We start from the raw sequence: 16,332 nt of genomic DNA, 5'->3' as shown, positions 1-16,332 counted from the left end.
ATTCATACATTCTTAAATATAGAACAGCTTGAAATGTAAATATTAATTAGTCTTAAAGTATTTAAAAAATACTTTTCTTTAAAAGTCACTGCCAAATGGACCAGGTGGACAAGGCCTCCACTCATAATGTGAGAGTCGCAGCTTCGAATTAGGGACAGCTGGCGCAGATAACCCTCGAGTAGCTTTGCGCGAAATTCAAAACAAACCAAACCGCAGCCAAATAAATATTGCATTTAATACTTTGAAAGGATTCTTCAAGGTTTTATGAATCACTTTGAATAGGAATTTTCGTGAAAACTGTTTTAGGATGAGTGTGCGCTGTAACAACATGCTTTAGAATTACACTCAGTGGCCACTCTATTAGAAACACCTGCTCTTTAATGCAAATACCCGAACAGTGAATCATGTGACTGCAACTCAATATATAAAGCAAACAGACATGGTCAAGAGATTCATTTATTGTTCGACAAAACATTATAATGGGGAAGATGCGTGATCTAAGCAACTTTGACCATGGGATGATTGTTTGTGTCAGACATGGTACTTCCAGCATCTCAGAAACTACTGACCTCCTGGGATTTTCACGCGCTACAGTTTCTAGAGTTTACAAAGAATAGTGTGAAGAACAAAAACATCCGGTGAGCAGCAGTTCTGTGGGCAAAAACACCTTGTTAATGAGAGAGGTCAGAGGAAAATTGCCTGACTCGTTAAATTGACAGGAAGACCACAAATACTCAAATAACCACTCTTTACACCAGTGGTGTGCAGAAGGACATCTCTGAACTCACAACGCGTCGAACCTTGAAGCGGATGGCTACAGCAGTAGAAGACCAGGCCGGGTTCCATTCCTGCCAGCTAAGAACAGGAAGACGAGACTACGGTGGGATGACTAAAACTGGATGATTGAAGATTCGATAAATCGCGCCTGGTCCAACGAATTTAGATTTCTATTGCGACATGCAGATGGATGATCAGCATTTGGTGTAAACAACATGAATCCATGGATCCATTCTACCTTGTATCAATAGTACAGGTTGTTGATGGTGGTGTAATGGTGTGGGGAATGTTTTATTAGCATACATTAGGCTCCTTAATACCATATGGGCATCATTTGAATGCCACAGCATACCGTTTTCCAACGGCTACTTCCAGCAGTATAATGTGACATATCACAAAGCAAGCATCATCTCAAGCTGATTCCACGAACGTGACAGTGACTAAAGTGTATTCCAATGGATTGCACAATCCCCAGATCTCGATCCAATGGAGATGAGGTGGAATGGGTGGTTCACAGGATGAATGTATGGCCGACAAATCTGTAGGAACTGCGTGATACTACCGAATCAGCATGGAACAATTCCCTAAGAAATGTTTCCAGCACCTTGTTGAGTCCATGCCGCGAAGAATTCAGTTTTTATTTCTGGAGGCAAAAGGGGGTCCTACCCGGTAGTAAATAGGTGTACCTAATAAAGTGGCCACTGACTGTTTGTCCTGCAAAACAAGTATCCAGCAGTGAATTATGCAAGTAATTATTCAGAAATATCAGTAGTACGTAATGTGATATATCATCGTAAAGTCCTACTTAAAAGTCAAGCACGTAATGTGGTATACCAATGTTATATCTCACTCAAATATTAACGGCGTAATGTGGTTTGCTATCGTAATTTCCTATGCAAAAGTAAAGTAAGTAATATTATATAGCATTGTAATTTCTTTTTCAAAAGTCGAGTACGTAATGTGGTATACCATTATAATGTACCATTCAAAACTTATCTATATAACGTGGTACACCATCATAATATCCTACTCCAAAGTCAAGTACGTAATATGGTATACCATCGTAATGTGTGTAATGTAGTAAACTGTCGTAATGTCCCACTCAAAAGTTTATATTTTTATCCATATTTTGAAAATTTGCAGTTAGAAATGTAAAGGAACGTTTTTAAAATTTTGTTAAAGTTTGAGCTTGACGTTACACATACATGAATAAATAGTTCTTTAAATAACCGTATTTTTTACCGAAAATAGAATCTCACCTTATGATCTATGACCGCCAGAAAATAATGAAATAATTTTAATTGCAAAAGGTCAAATGAAGGTCATATCGCAAACGAAGAGTTCACACTTATCACTATCGACCTGGAAGTCAAACTTTGATTATTGAATGTTGACATAACGCATCACACATGTGGAACTAAACTTTTATTTCCTCCACCAGATGGAGTGGTAAATGCAACAAATCAAGCCACTGAAAGTATAATAAAGATGGAAAAAAATATATACAGATTTCTGTAACTACAAAATGTTAATGAATTATTGAGACTAAACCTGTTTATTTATTATATATCATGTTTTTTTAGCATATGCAGTGCTCCGTATCAGGGGGAAGGATTAGTCCTAGCGTCTCTGAAACCGAGTTAGCTAATCCTAGCGAGGCCTTAAAAACGGAGGTAAGATTTTTACTGTAGTTAACACGTTTCGATAATGTTAACCTCCACCATAATATTATTAATAATAATACCTCAAGTTACGTCTCATTTGTATTTAATTTATTCATCCCAAATTTATACTTTACTCGAAGCCCCCCAGCGACACATTAAGGCATCAAATGTAGTCACGATCCAAATAAAATTATCTCACGTTTCGAAAACCCAAAAGATACTCTTGGATACTAAACACCCTATTGTGTTACCAGAACAGTAGCTGTAAATCCCCTTCTACACACAGAAAAAAATTATAAAATCCACAACTGAGAAAGGAAAGTCGAAAATGATCACTTTTATCCTTATCTTTTTTTCTGCGCATGCTCGTTTACATACTTTTGAGAGTGTTTACATAAACCTCGTTCAAGAACTATGACACGGATTTTAGCTTACATAACGTTTTCGTATCACATAACTTTACATAAATCGTTTGTTTTTTATTGTTTTGTAAAAACAGATAAATTGATTTAAGCTACAGGCATTCTTAACACCTACTTTCACACCAAACATCTTTTTAAATCTCGAAGGAAAGTTTTGACTTTTAAACAATGATGTTTAGGCGAAATTTTGGTGATCATATCCAGCTGTTTTGAAAGTGTAACCTTCCTGATTTATTACCCAAACTTGTCACCAAGTTGATAAAGTTAAATAATATGTTTTAAGTTAAAACACATAATATAAACTAATGTTGTTTTTTTTCCTTCCTCTAAATGTTTAATACAGAATTTCTTTATTAAATCAGACGTTACATTCAAGATCATATACATTCAAATTTGCCACCTAGTGACACAACGGTAAGTTTGTAGGTTTATAACTATAGAAACTGGGTTTCAATACCCGTGGTGGACAAAGTACATATAGACCCTTGTGTAGCTTTGTGCTTAACTTTCAACAAACGTTGGCATTCTAAATAGGCGTTAAACAGTTATGGTATGTGTTAAAAGTAACTAGAAAAGACGTTTCAAAGTTTAACATTACTTTTACGGTGTGAAATGTATTCCTCGAACATTACTGATGATTAAAAACAAATAATAATGAATTTCACTGACAATCATACATTTCCAGTGTCCCAAATAAGCCCAAATCTTATGAAAACATGAAATGGTTGGTTTGGTTCTTGAATTTCACACAAAGCTACACGAGGGCTATCTGCGCTAGCCGTCCATAATTTAACACTGTAAGACTAGAGGGAAGGCAGGTGGTCATCACCACCCACCGCCAACTCTTGGGTTACTCTTTTACCAACGAAGAGTGGGACTAACCCTCACATTAGAACGCCCACCCGGCTGAAAGGGTGAGCATATTTGGTATGACGATGATTCGAACCCGCGCCCCTCGAATTACGAGTGAAGTGCCTTAACTACCTGGCCATGTTAGGCCTGCATGAAATGTACTCGATTTGTGTTAAACTGATTAAAATAATATCTGTATTTTATTACGTCTTTATACCATCAAACCCGATCTCCTATATCGACCTATGTTGTGTGTTTGCTCGACAGTGATCTAGTCTCTCAGTTGTAAACGTAACTTGATCAGATATGGCACGTGAACTCGAGGTGGTTCGGATGAAGGGCGTCCTCATCTATATGGCGTCGTCTACCTACTAATGGGGGTATCAACGGTGTTAAAACACGCCTGGAAGGTCGACCAGGCATAATGGGATAGAGGATTGGGGTTTCAGAGTCGCCGAACCCAAATAGATTTTGTATTCCTGATCCTCCAGACTTCGTTCTCACTTTGTTTGAAACTATTTCCATACCCCATTAGCGAGACCAAACGTGACTCGGGTAAAACGGGCGGATGTCCTAATTGTGATTATTTCTGGACACGGGCCACCCTATAGAAGTAATTGTGAATAATGAAAGAATTTAATTTGTGAATCATAAATGCGAACCTATTAACCCCACAGCTGAAAGCAGATATCTTATAATAGTAAGGCTTAAAAATCACTATGGCGTAATAACACTGAAATAAAATTGTGCTGTAAGAGAGTTTGTTCTGGATATTCGCGTAAAGCTACACGAGTTAACAGCGCTAGCCGTTCTTAGTTTCAAACTAATATGATTTAGGAACCTAGTCAACAGTATTCACCGTTAACACGTTGGCTGTTCTAATCGAATAGAGGAGTTTGAATGTCACTTTTGGAATGCGTGCACAAACTCAAAGTGTAAATTCTGATACGGTTAAGGGAAGCAAACCATATATATTTGAATTAAAAACATAGCACTAGACCATACCCAGTCCAAGGAAGGAGAAACATGCCAAAACATATTGTTGCTAGTTTGAAAAATAATATTAGAGCAAAGCGCATCAGCCAGAATATATATATATATATATATATACAAAAGCTGAGTTCGCAGTAAGATCATAGATCGTGCGTTTGTTCCAACTGAATGAATGTAATAAACTGACAGAACGAACATCAGTTCTCTAAAGCTGTTAAATTATTTATAACGATTGGTTTATGAACCACCTACTGAAATTTCTCTTCAATTTCAACTCTTTTCGAAATGCTGTTCAAAGTCCAGTATTGCAAACACGTTGTTGTTGTTTTTATGATAGCACTTTTTAATTTTCTTATGTACCAAAAAGAGCGAACTACTATTTACAGTGAATATTCTAGCTCATACATTTCTAAATCAATCGGTTTAGTTAGGTGGTTCCTGGACTGTTAAATTGTGTTATTTCCGTTGTGTTATGATTAGATTACATTTATGAAAGCTAATTCGTAATTGACCATTCTCGCTGGTTTGTCAATTCCATTACTTTGTTCAAACGTAAATTTATGCATCAGATGTGATCAGTATACACCATTGCTACGCATCGCACTCGGCATGGAAGTTAAAGTTACCGCGTTTTGTTTTGCTAACTTTAGTTTTACGTAACCTATTTGAATAAGGCGAAGTGTTCGTTTTATGAATACCTTAAAATGGTTTAACCTTTTAAACGGTAAAAGTATTTGCCGTCAGAACATTGAAGTTAGAAAATCAATCACAGAACAATTTGAATTAAAACAATAAACTAAACTTAAGAATTTCATCTGGATGGGAAAGTACCTTACGTATCTTCTTTTAGCGAGGTTTTGGTCTATATGTTAAGGCCTTTTTCATAGAACATAGAGACCGAAATGTGTTCAAAAGAAAAAGAAAATATATCTGACAGTTTTCTGTCCGTAGAAAATTCATAAGATCTCCAGAACAGTATCAAAATCTACACAGAAAGAAAATCGATCTAACGTTTTTAAACCAGATATAAAACTGCCAATATTTTCTATAGATCGTTTACTCCACTTAAGTAATGAGTTATTTGATCCAGAATATTCAGAATTTATTTTCTCAGTAAGATTGTTTGGAACATTTTGCTCACGCGAATGAAATATGATTCCTAAGAATACTTGGAGTGCATCCAAAAAGAAATTGTATAATCCAACTTCTGACCCTTAATAAAAATGTATAAGTTTCAACCCATTAAATTATTCATTGTTCTTTCTTTTTCAATTTAGATTATTACTTTGAAGAATCGTCTGGACAGAAGAAACGTGAAAATTTCTAAGGTGTCAGAATCGTAAGTCAACTAGGTGTTTCAGTATTCGATATTTTTAAAAAGAAAAGATGTTACAAAGTATGACCAAATATTTGTTGTCTTTTTTTTAATGTTCGCACAAAGTGCTGCTATAGATTTTTAATATAAAGCACACGAATTTCGAAGACGACAACCCAGCGACACAGTGCGGAGCGTGCGTGAACCATAAACCGCTCAGATTCATAATCCGGACAACCTAACAACTAGACCAAGCCTGATCTTAGAGCAAGCTGAAATAATCTGAACAAATTTGAAACTACTCCCTCTGCTGGTGAAGTGATATTAAATGTCCATACTTTTGTTAATATTTTGTCCACGAAAAGATAAAATGGGCTTACATTAGCCATCTTTAGTTTGGGGGTAAAATAAAGTATTTGGGCGCATGCTGTTAATTTTAGCACAGTAAACGCTTGTTTTTCTTTAAAATTTCTAATGAAAAAGATATTCTTAAAACATTCCATGGCTGAAATGTCATTTATCAATAAGAGGGTATCATCTAGCCCCGGCATGGCCAAGTGTGTTAAGGCGTTCGACTCGTAATCTGAGAGTTGGGGTTCGAATCCCCGTCACACCAAACATGCTTGCCCTTTCAACCGTGAGGGCGTTATAAAGTGACTGTCAATCCTACTACTCGTTGGTAAAATAGTAGCCCAAGAGTTGGCGGTGGGTGGTGATGACTAGTTGCCTTCCCTCTAGTCTTACACTGCTAAATTAGGGACGGCTAGCGCAGATAGCCCTTGAGTAGCTTTGCGCGAAATTCAAAACAAACACGGTATCATCTAAATATTTAGAAGAATTGTTAGCGCAATTTTTGCTAATTTCATAAAAATTTAAACGGAATTTACCGAAACTATGTATAATCCTGAATGGTATTAAAACTATATTAAGAATCTAGCTTGAATAAACAAAATAAATCTGCAAATACTCGCAGACCAGCAGAGACCTATAAACATCTGCGGTCAAATTATTATCTTCATTGCATCAGTACTTTCTTAAATACAGGACTTATAGAATAATACAAAATAATTATAATCACAGATATTAAAATCATAAGTCCATTTGCCTTAGACCTACAGACCTTAACGTCAGTTAAGTACGGCCTGTATTCTATAAAGAGAGAAAGTTTAGTTGTTTGTTTGTTTTTGAATTTCACACAAAGCAACTCGAGGGCTATCTGTGCTAGCCGTCCCTAATTTAGCAGTGTAAGACTAGAGGGAAGGCAGCTAGTCATCACCACCCACCGCCAACTCTTGAGCTACTCTTTTACCAACGAATAGTGGGATTGACCGAACATTATAATGCCCCCACGGCTGAAAGGGCGAGCATGTTTGACGCGACCGGGATGCGAACCCGCGACCCTCAGATTACGAGACGCACGCCTTAACACGCTTGGCCATGCCGGGCCCAGAAAGTTTGGTTGGGGCTAAACTTTACCATATTTAATACATATAAATTACGTGTAAGTTTATAATGTTATTCTATGACCTAACATCATTTAAAAACTTTGTTGTACAAAACGTTTACTAAGCTATATTCTCACCCGCTTTTTGTTTCCACCCATTAAAATTAACTGCACTTGCATAGACATTTGGATCGTGAAGTGCACGCACATTTTGAGAACAGACAAGCACTGAGTTTTATGATAATATATGCTGATAAAAAGAGAGGCCTGAAATACGTCTGAGTCAAATACGTGATTTAAACATTGAATGAAATTAAAAACGTTCTATTGTATATACGGCAAATATAGCTCACGAACTTTGTGGTCCATGCATTCGTTTCTAGCCTTCGAAAAACAAACGAAAAGAAAGTCATTCTTCGTCATTAAAATACTTTTAAACTTTGAAATTGTTCCATGTCGTGTTTTTTTCAGAATCCTTTGAATTCTGTGCAATGAAAGCCTAATACATTTGTTACGAGTCAAAATGATGAATATTAAACACTGATTCAGACTCTCTTCCTTGCAAATGTTTTTCTCATAGGCTGCAATGATGGCTAAACAGCCAAATCATCTGTTTTATTCCACAAATAAGTTTGTTTATTTGTTATTAAGCTCACAGCTACACAATAGGTTATATGTGCTTTGCCCGCCTCAGATACTGAAACTCGATTCTTTTGCATTGTAAGCTGAAATGGTCCTGCCATTGTTATTAACTAAACAACATCAGTCCAACTTTAATATTCTACATATTATAATTAGGCAGTCCTACCTAAGAAATCATTACCTAAGCTTGTCCTACCTAAGAAATCATTACCTAAGCTTGTCCTACCTAAGAAATCATTACCTAAGCTTGTCCTACCTAAGAAATCATTGTCCTTGTCCTACCTAATAAATCATTACCTAAGCTTGTCCTACCTATGAAATCATTACCTAAGCTTGTCCTACCTAAGAAATCATTACCTAAGCTTGTCCTACCTAAGAAATCATTACCTAAGCTTGTCCTACCTAAGAAATCATTACCTAAGCTTGTCCTACCTAAGAAATCATTACCTAAGCTTGTCCTACCTAAGAACTCATTACCTGCTTGTCCCTAAGAAATCATTACCTAAGCTTGTCCTACCTAAGAAATCATTATCTAAGCTTGTCCTACCTAAGAAATCATTACCTAAACGTCCTACCTAAGAAATCATTACCTAAGCTTGTCCTACCTAAGAAATCATTACCTAAGCTTGTCCTACCTAAGAAATCATTACCTAAGCTTGTCCTACCTAAGAAATCATTACCTAAGCTTGTCCTACCTAAGAAATCATTACCTAAGCTTGTCCTACCTAAGAAATCATTTGTCCTACCTAAGAAATCATTACCTAAGCTCCTACCTAAGAAATCATTACCTAAGCTTGTCCTACCTAAGAAATCATTACCTAAGCTTGTCCTACCTAAAATCATTACCTAAGCTTGTCCTTCACCTAAGCTTCCTACCTAAGAAATCATTACCTAAGCTTCCTCCTACCTCAAGAAATCATTACCTAAGCTCCTGTAAGAACTCACCTAAGTCCTACCTAATAATCATTACCTAAGCTGTCCTGTCCTATTACTAAGCTTGTCCTACCTAAGAAATCATTACCTAAGCTTGTCCTACCTAAGAAATCATTACCTAAGCTTGTCCTGCCTAAGAAATCATTACCTAAGCTTGTCCTACCTAAGAAATCATTACTAGAAGCGTCCTACCTGGAAGAAATTACCTAAAGCGTCCTACCTAAGAATCATTACCTAAGCTTGTCCTACCTAAGAAATCATTACCTAAGCTTGTCCTACCTAAGAAATCATTACCTAAGCTTGTCCTACCTAAGAAATCATTACCTAAGCATTACCTAAGTCCTGTCTAAGAAATCACCTAAGCTTCAAATCATTACCTAAGCTTGTCCTACCTAAGAAATCATTACCTAAGCTTGTCCTACCTAAGAAATCATTACCTAAGCTTGTCCTACCTAAGAAATCATTACCTAAGCTTGTCCTACCTAAGAAATCATTACCTAAGCTTGTCCTACCTAAGAAATTACCTTACCCTACCTAAGAAATCATTACCTAAGCTCCTAGAAATCATTACCTAAGCTTGTCCTGCCTAAGAAATCATTACCTAAGTCCTACCTAAGAAATCATTACCTAAGCTCCTGTAAGAAATCTACCTAAACGAAAAATCATTACCTAAGCTTGTCCTACCTAAGAAATCATTACCTAAGCTTGTCCTACCTAAGAAATCATTACCTAAGCTTGTCCTACCTAAGAAATCATTACCTAAGCTTGTCCTACCTAAGAAATCATTACCTAAGCTTGTCCTACCTAAGAAATCATTACCTAAGCTTGTCCTACCTAAGAAATCATTACCTAAGCTTGTCCTACCTAAGAAATCATTACCTAAGCATTACCTAAGCGTCCTACCTAAGAAATCATTACCTAAACTTCATACCTAAGAAATCATTACCTAAGCTTGTCCTACCTAAGAAATCATTACCTAAGCTTGTCCTACCTCAGAAATCATTACCTAAGCTTGTCCTACGTAAGCTTGTCATTTCTCTAACTTCTCTTTCTCGCTCTCTTAGGGTGTTCAAAGACTTCTTTTCTAATTATTTCTTGTGTTCCCTAGCTCGATCTTCCACCTTCGCTTCTTCTTATGTCCAACACAACGGTTTTCTGCGATATCATGGTGTTTAGTTTAAAATGTAATGATAAGTAATGCCATGACTCTGCAGATCTTGATGAAGCCGTGTTTACTACTTAAAATATTTTTAAACTTGAATAACCTAGTTTTCAAACTGTTAATGGTCAGATGGTTAAGTTGTTCGACTCGTAATCTGAGGGTCACGGGTTTGAATCCTTGTCACACCAAACATGCTCTCTCTTTCAGCCGGGGGGGCGTTATAATGTGACTATCAATTCCACTATTCGTTGATAGAAGAGTAGCCGAAGAGTTGGCGGTGGGTGATGATGACTAGTTAGTTGCCTTGCCGCAAGTTTTACAGTGCTAAATTAGGAATAGCTAGCGCAGATAGCTCTCGTGTAGCTTTGCGCGAAATTCAAAACAAACCAAACCAAACCAATATAATATAATACAAAATAATATTGTAGTCAATAAATATATAGATATTCACAAAATTGAGAATACAAACTCAAAAGTATTCGATTTATAGATTTTATAAATTGCAACACAAATGGTTCATTAACACTGAATTGCGTCTGTTTGATAGGTTTGTTGAAGATTTGTAATTTGTCTTATAATCCAACTTCACTGTTTACTTATTTGATTTGATCACATTGTATTCCCAAACCCAGGTACATAAACTATTATGAGCAATATCAAGAATACGATCCATTTCTTACCACACCAGAACCTTCCAATCCATGGATATCTGATAGCCAGGAACTGTGGGAATTGGAAAAGCAAACGTATGTATTTCTCCATTCTCAAAACTTTGTTTGACGCATATATTTATCACAGCGTATTTCATTACGTTATGACTGAACTAAAAACTATTAAAAATATATGTATGCATTTTTTTTTCTTAATAAAAATCATAAAAAGCTGCACAAGTTAAAATGATTCCCAGAGTATAGGCTATAATGTGGAATATAAAACGTACCCTTGGTTTTGGAGGTGGTGGAAGAAGTAGGACCACCATTACGGTGAGGATACACCGTCTATCAGTCTTAACTTCCGTTGACCAGTCTCACATAAAGAAATTCATAAACTGTAATAATAAAATAATTAAAAGAAATAGAAATTAGGAGAGCGATATGTGGGTGCTTAAGCCCACAACGTCTTACATCTATATCGTCCATAACTGTCTTCAGACAGTTGTGGGAAGGTGTCTGCTCTTCAAAGTAAAGAATAAAAAAAGTTACAAGAATAAGGTACTACCACGTGGGGGTAAGTAAGATAAACGTACCTCCTGAAGTCAGTATTTCAGCCCTCTCTTTGGTGGTAAGGCACTAATTAGTAGACCAGTATACAAATTATACTAGTATAAAAGTTCCCAACCAGTTCTCTAAACAAACAGGTATACTCCCGAAACCATCCGTTAAGACCACCGTAACTACCAATTTCCCTACTGTAAATAAGCCTTTATATGCGATAAGGTGTTCATGCGCATCCAAGTAGTGCCGAGTTGTTTAAATTACCTTATTAACAACCAAAACCTAGGGTATATTTTATATCCCACATTATAGCCTGTATCCTGGGGATCCTTTTAATTTGTGCAGCGATTTTTAATTTTTGTTAAGGCTTTTTTGTTGTTGTTTATCAGAAAATATTAATAATCAGAGCCTTGGATTTGCTGTTTATAACGCAGTCCTTTCTTCTGATTTTGGTTTATTTTACTTGACCGTTGAGTATTAATATTATATATGTATATAACATAATGACCCGGCATGGCCAAGTGGTTAAAGCACTCGACTGGTAAATTGAGGGTCACACCAAACATGCTCGCCCTTTCAGCCTTGGAGGCGTTATAATGTGACGATCAATCCCATTATTCGTTGGTAAAAAAATAGCCCAAGATATGATAGTGGGTGGTGATGACTAGCTGCCTTACCTCTAGTCTTACACTGCTAAATTAGGGACGGCTAGCGCAGATAGCTCTCGTGTAGCTTTGCGCGAAATTCAAAACACACATGTGACATCACTTCTGGTCGTTTGCTGTATATACAAAACCTAATATTAAGTAATAAAATAAAAGCAACTTGAATATGTTCAAACTAGACGGCGTACAGTATCAAACATTAATACCAAGTTTTTTGTTTACTCTGATTTATTGATTTAAAGCTTTTATAGGGTGTTTTAAAGTTAATCAAAAATATACCACTTCAACTTTATCTCTTTACACAATCGTCTTTGCTGTTCTCTTTGGTTTAACAACGAACTAAAAATTCGTAAAGTTTCTTTTGTTTTGGAGCCGTATAAATTACTTGCTTGTTTTGATAAATGAAACGCACTTGGCGATAATCGCTTTTAATCCTGCACGATGGCTTGGTTGTTATTATCAAAGATAGAAGCTTACAGAAGATAAACACTTTGAAACAATACCTAAAATAATGTTATCACGTGACAGTGAAGGGTAGAAAAATTCATTACAAAGTGTCCAAGATTAGCTTCCTATCGCCCACAAATGAAAACGGTAGAAAAAAAGAAAAACGTACTAAACTTCACTAAGTTTATAAATAAATAAATCAACTTATTCCACGCATTATAAGCCGCAGAAACCACGTTCAGAAATTACTAGCCCTCATACGACAGTTGAGATATGAAAGTCAGGAGATGAATTAACAAATGAGCTTTTTCTGCGCGCTGTCAGTTACGTAATTAAGGCCAAGTTTAAAAATCTTTCTGTTCTTTATTATACAATAAATTAACTAATTTTAGCGTATATCATATGATGAAGTAAATAACTTTGTCGTATATCATATGATGAAGTAAATAACTTTGTCGTTTATTATATAATGAAGTAAATACCTTTGTCGTATATCATATAATGAAGTAAATAACTTTGTTGTTTATTATATAATGAAGTAAATAACTGTTGTTTATATATAATGAAGTAAATACATATAATGAAGTAAATAACTTTGTTGTTTATTATATAATGAAGTAAATACCTTTGTCGTATATCATATAATGAAGTAAATAACTTTGTTGTTTATTATATAATGAAGTAAATAACTGTTGTTTATTATATAATGAAGTAAATACCTTTGTCGTATATCATATAATGAAGTAAATAACTTTGTTGTTTATTATATAATGAGGTAAATAACTTTGTTGTTTATTATATAATGAAGTAAATAACTGTTGTTTATTATATAATGAAGTAAATACCTTTGTCGTATATCATATAATGAAGTAAATAACTTTGTTGTTTATCATATAATGAAGTAAATAACTTTGTCGTTTATTATATAATGAAGTAAATAACTTTGTTGTTTATCATATAATAAAGTAAATAACTTTGTCGTATATCATATAATGAAGTAAATAACTTTGTTGTTTATTATATAATGAAGTAAATATTTTTTTGTTTATAACTTAATGAAATGAATGATCTTGTTTTTTATTATACCATGAAGTAAATAATTTTGTTGTTCATCACACAGCAAATTAAATAATTTGGTTATTTATCATAAATGAATTAAATATTTTTTTACTAGAAAGAAATTCATCAATACAGTAAATAAGCTTCTATTTTTATTGCTAACAAAAATGTTTCTCGCCCCTTTGTACTTAAAAAACCGAGATTTTCCCACTCGGTGACAAATTTATGAAACTAAAATACTAATACGTGCATACATATATTTTTTATGGAATCAGTGTAAAAGAGAATACACTTTGTGAATTTTTATATCTAACTCATGTGCTACATATGTGCGTGGTAACTTAAAAGGAAAAAGTCTATAAATATTGATGCTATAAGCTTAGAAAAGTAAAATGGCCCGACATGGCCAGGTGCGTTAAGGCGTTCGACTTATAATCCAAGGGTGGCAGGTTCGAATCCCCGTCACACCAAACATGCCCTTTCAGCCGTGGGGGCATTATAATGTGACAGCAATCCCACTATTCGTTGTTAAAAGAGTAGCCCAAGAGTTGGCAGTGGGTGGTGATGACAAGTTGCCCTCCCTCTAGTCTTACACTGCTAAATTAGGGACGGCTAACGCAGATAACCCTTGAATACCTTCGCGCGAAATTCAAAAACAAAACAAACAAAAAGAAAACTAAAAAAATTGCATTTTTAATGCTTTTTGTGTGAACCTAAATGCCGAGTTAGAAATTCAGAGGCATTGTCAAAGTGTAATCCTGCAGATAGTTGGAATATTTAACTTGTTGTGGGTCAAATGAAAGAAGCATACCGCCTCAATATTCAATTATTACTGGCGTTGGATTGCGAAGGTTTATTTTGACGCATTTAAACTATTTTTATAGGAGTGTATTACTTTCTTCTGTTGTTGTTGGTATGTTGTAAATCTTTTTACACGGCAGGTATATATACATATATAAATATATATATATATATATATATATGTATAGATATGTATATATCTATATTCGCATATTTTCGCGAAAAGTTGAACATGTCCAACAGTGCCCAGTCGAGGATTCGACCAACTTGGATCTTTCGCTTCCATTGCACCCTAGTAGCACAGCGGTGCATCTGCGGACTTACAACGCTAAAATCCGGGTTTTGATACCCGTGGCAGGAAAAATACAGCGCCTTATGTAGCTTTGTGCTTAATTGAAAACAACAACAACTCGCTTCCAAATATTTACTTACGCAACTGTAGATGTTCAACTGCAAAAACGAACTCTGACACAGTTTTGAAACATTTTATTTCTGTTAGAGAGGAGATAAGTGGTTTGCCAATTTTTTTATTATTAGGTTTTCAGAAGTAAATGTCGTTTTTGAACTACGTAGTTTGATAAAATACAAACCAGTTCTGTAAAAAATGCTTTAATCAAAGTAAGCACCATTTGCTTCAACACGCTTTTGCCAACGTGTAACGATACTGTTTATGTCCCTACTGTAGAAATCAGAGTTTCTATGGTCGATGAGCTTCCTGAAAGCTTCTTCTGCAGCTCCATAGTTTTGAAAGAGTTTGTTGTTCAAAAAGTTGTCAAAGTGTTTGAAATAATGAAATACCGTAGGGGAAAGGTCTGGTGAATAAAGTGGATGAGGCAGAACTCGATTCCCAATTCGTTCAATTTATGGAGCGTCATCCTTGACAGGTCTCATAACGTTGATTTTGTTGATCTTCAGTCAGCTCATGCGGAACCCACCTATCTAACTTTTTTGTCTTTCCAATCGCACTCAGGTGTTTAGCAGTGCTTGATTTGCTTGTGCCTAGCTTTTCTGCACACTCACGTGCTGTTATGTAAGGGTCTGTCTCAACTGCTTCCCATAATGTGTTTTCATCTATGGATGGCTTCCTTCCACGACCTTCGTGGTCTTCAAGACGTTCATCTCCATGTCAAAGACCTTTGGAACCAACAGATCCATGGCCGAATGCGTGGTTGATGTTCCGTGTAATTTCGGTAGCTTTTCGTCCAAGTGTGAAGTCGTAGAAGAAATTCAGACGAAAGTCCTTCTTGTCCATGAGTTGAAAAAAGCAGACAATTATGGCATTTTGTAAACTACAAAGGTTGGATTAAACCAACCAACCAATGATAAGTTACTTAATATTCAACTTTTAAATGTCATCCTGATAATTCCGACATTTATTTCAAGACAACCTAATACTTAGTAAAACATTCTCCTCATCTCTTGAACTTACAAATATATGTACATTAATGGACGTCTTTTACACATATAGAAACTATTTCTCGTACTTTTGCTGTTCACGTGATACACACTAGTTACGTTCAACTTATAGGAAGTAGTACTGGTTTGGTTTGTTTGGTTTGTTTGATTTGTTTTGAATTTCGCGCAAAGCTACACGAGGGCTATCTGCTCTAGCCGTTCCTAATTTAGCAGTGTAAGACTAGATGGAAGGCAACTAGTCATCACCACCCACCGCTAACACTTGGACTACTGTTTTACCACCGAATAGTGGAACTAACCCTCACATTATAACGCCCATCCGGCTGAAAGGGCGAGCATGTTTGCTGTGACGGTGATTTGAACCAGTGACCCTCAGATTACAAGTCGAATGCCTTAACCACCTGGCCATGTCTGGCCAAATATTAGTGAATAGCTTTTCGTGAAACAAAGAGGTAAACCGTCAGGTTAAAGAATTTCTCACTGGGAGGAGGCCACCCCATCACCAACATTTGCCTCATAATGTATG

At 35.7% G+C, this 16,332-nt stretch overlaps 1 protein-coding gene across 4 annotated transcripts in view; it reads left to right on the top strand.

The window, feature by feature from the left end:
• LOC143231100 (regulator of G-protein signaling 7-like) overlaps positions 1-16,332 on the top strand; it is a 144,832-nt gene that overhangs the window by 108,043 nt on the left and 20,457 nt on the right. For all 4 annotated transcript variants that reach the window (XM_076465663.1, XM_076465665.1, XM_076465664.1 and 1 more), the window contains 3 exons: positions 2,361-2,450; positions 5,986-6,047; positions 10,837-10,950. In XM_076465663.1, the coding sequence (XP_076321778.1) occupies positions 2,361-2,450; positions 5,986-6,047; positions 10,837-10,950 (266 nt within the window). The remainder of the gene's footprint in view (positions 1-2,360; positions 2,451-5,985; positions 6,048-10,836; positions 10,951-16,332) is intronic.

Source organism: Tachypleus tridentatus, chromosome 10 (genome assembly GCF_004210375.1).
Source record: "Tachypleus tridentatus isolate NWPU-2018 chromosome 10, ASM421037v1, whole genome shotgun sequence".
Taxonomy (NCBI): domain Eukaryota; kingdom Metazoa; phylum Arthropoda; class Merostomata; order Xiphosura; family Limulidae; genus Tachypleus; species Tachypleus tridentatus.
Note: the sequence above shows the minus strand (reverse complement) of the source record. Positions and strands in the feature narration are given on the sequence as shown.